The 1,089-nt window shown below is 52.9% G+C and overlaps 1 protein-coding gene across 1 annotated transcript in view; it reads left to right on the top strand.

Moving 5' to 3' along the window:
* Positions 1-435: 435 nt before the first annotated feature.
* The window catches only part of LOC108804140 (protein lifeguard 1-like), a gene marked incomplete at both ends in the record, with an annotated part of 4,878 nt that continues 4,224 nt past the window's right edge, over positions 436-1,089 (top strand). Inside the window, 2 exons of the mRNA XM_018575902.1 lie at positions 436-651; positions 726-854. Of these exons, the coding sequence (XP_018431404.1) occupies positions 436-651; positions 726-854 (345 nt within the window). The remainder of the gene's footprint in view (positions 652-725; positions 855-1,089) is intronic.

Genomic DNA, 1,089 nt, shown 5'->3' with positions numbered 1-1,089 from the left:
CCTGGTTTCTAGGTGTTAATACATGGCTACATGAGCTCTGGGGCCCCCCTGGTTCTGAGGGGGAGTAACTGCATGGAGACATGAGATTGGGGTCTAACTCCCGGCGGAAGGAGGGTCACTGCATGGGCACAAGATCTGGGTCCTGCTGCTTGGATGGCAGGTCACTGCATAAGGGCTTCTAGGGGTCACTACACGGGCACATGAAATCTTTGTCTTGCTTTCGGGGGGAGGGGGGGAGGTGTCTATTCATGGAGACATGAGATCAGAGGGTTGGTTTGGAAGGGGGGCATTACATGGGTACCTAAGATCTGGGCCCTGCTCCTGGGATGGGGAATATATATATATATATGGGAGGAGTCAGCTGCCTCTAGGGATTATGATGATGCATTCGGTAGTCCACAGATCTGATTGGTTGGTGAATATTAATGTAACAAGTTCTGTGTCCCTCAGGTCTTCCTGGTCCTCACGGCTCAGCTTCTGGTCACGTTTGCATTTGTGGCCGTCTTTACGTTTGTGAAGGAAGTCCGGGAATATGTGCAGAGGAACACATGGACCTATTACCTGTCCTATGCCATCTTCTTCTGCTCTCTCATCACTCTCAGCTGCTGTGGCAACTTCCGGCGCCGACACCCCTGGAATCTGGTGGCCTTGGTATGTCCTTGGTCTTCACCTTCTTCTGTGGCTTGGTGTAGGTTGCAGTCTAATGAGTCTTCCTTCTCTTGTAGTCCATCCTGACCCTCAGCCTCTCTTACATGGTTGGAATGATCGCCAGTTTTTATGATACAGAAGCCGTAATAATGGCAATCGGGATCACAGCCGCCGTCTGCTTCACCGTCGTCCTCTTCTCAATGCAGGTTGGTGGCTTTTCTATTCCGATGGTGATTGGGAGGGGTGATGCTGGACTGTCCTATAGCTGAGTGGGAGGGGTGATGCTGGGCCGTCCTATAGCTGAGTGGGAGGGGTGATGCTGGGCCGTCCTATAGCTGAGTGGGAGGGGTGATGCTGGACTGTCCTATAGCTGAGTGGGAGGGGTGATGCTGGACTGTCCTATAGCTGAGTGGGAGGGGTGATGCTGGGCCGTCCTATAGC

Source organism: Nanorana parkeri, unplaced genomic scaffold (assembly GCF_000935625.1).
Source record: "Nanorana parkeri isolate BGI_ZX_2015 unplaced genomic scaffold, ASM93562v1 scaffold5405, whole genome shotgun sequence".
Taxonomy (NCBI): Eukaryota; Metazoa; Chordata; class Amphibia; order Anura; family Dicroglossidae; genus Nanorana; species Nanorana parkeri.
This window is presented reverse-complemented; position numbering and strand designations above follow the sequence as displayed.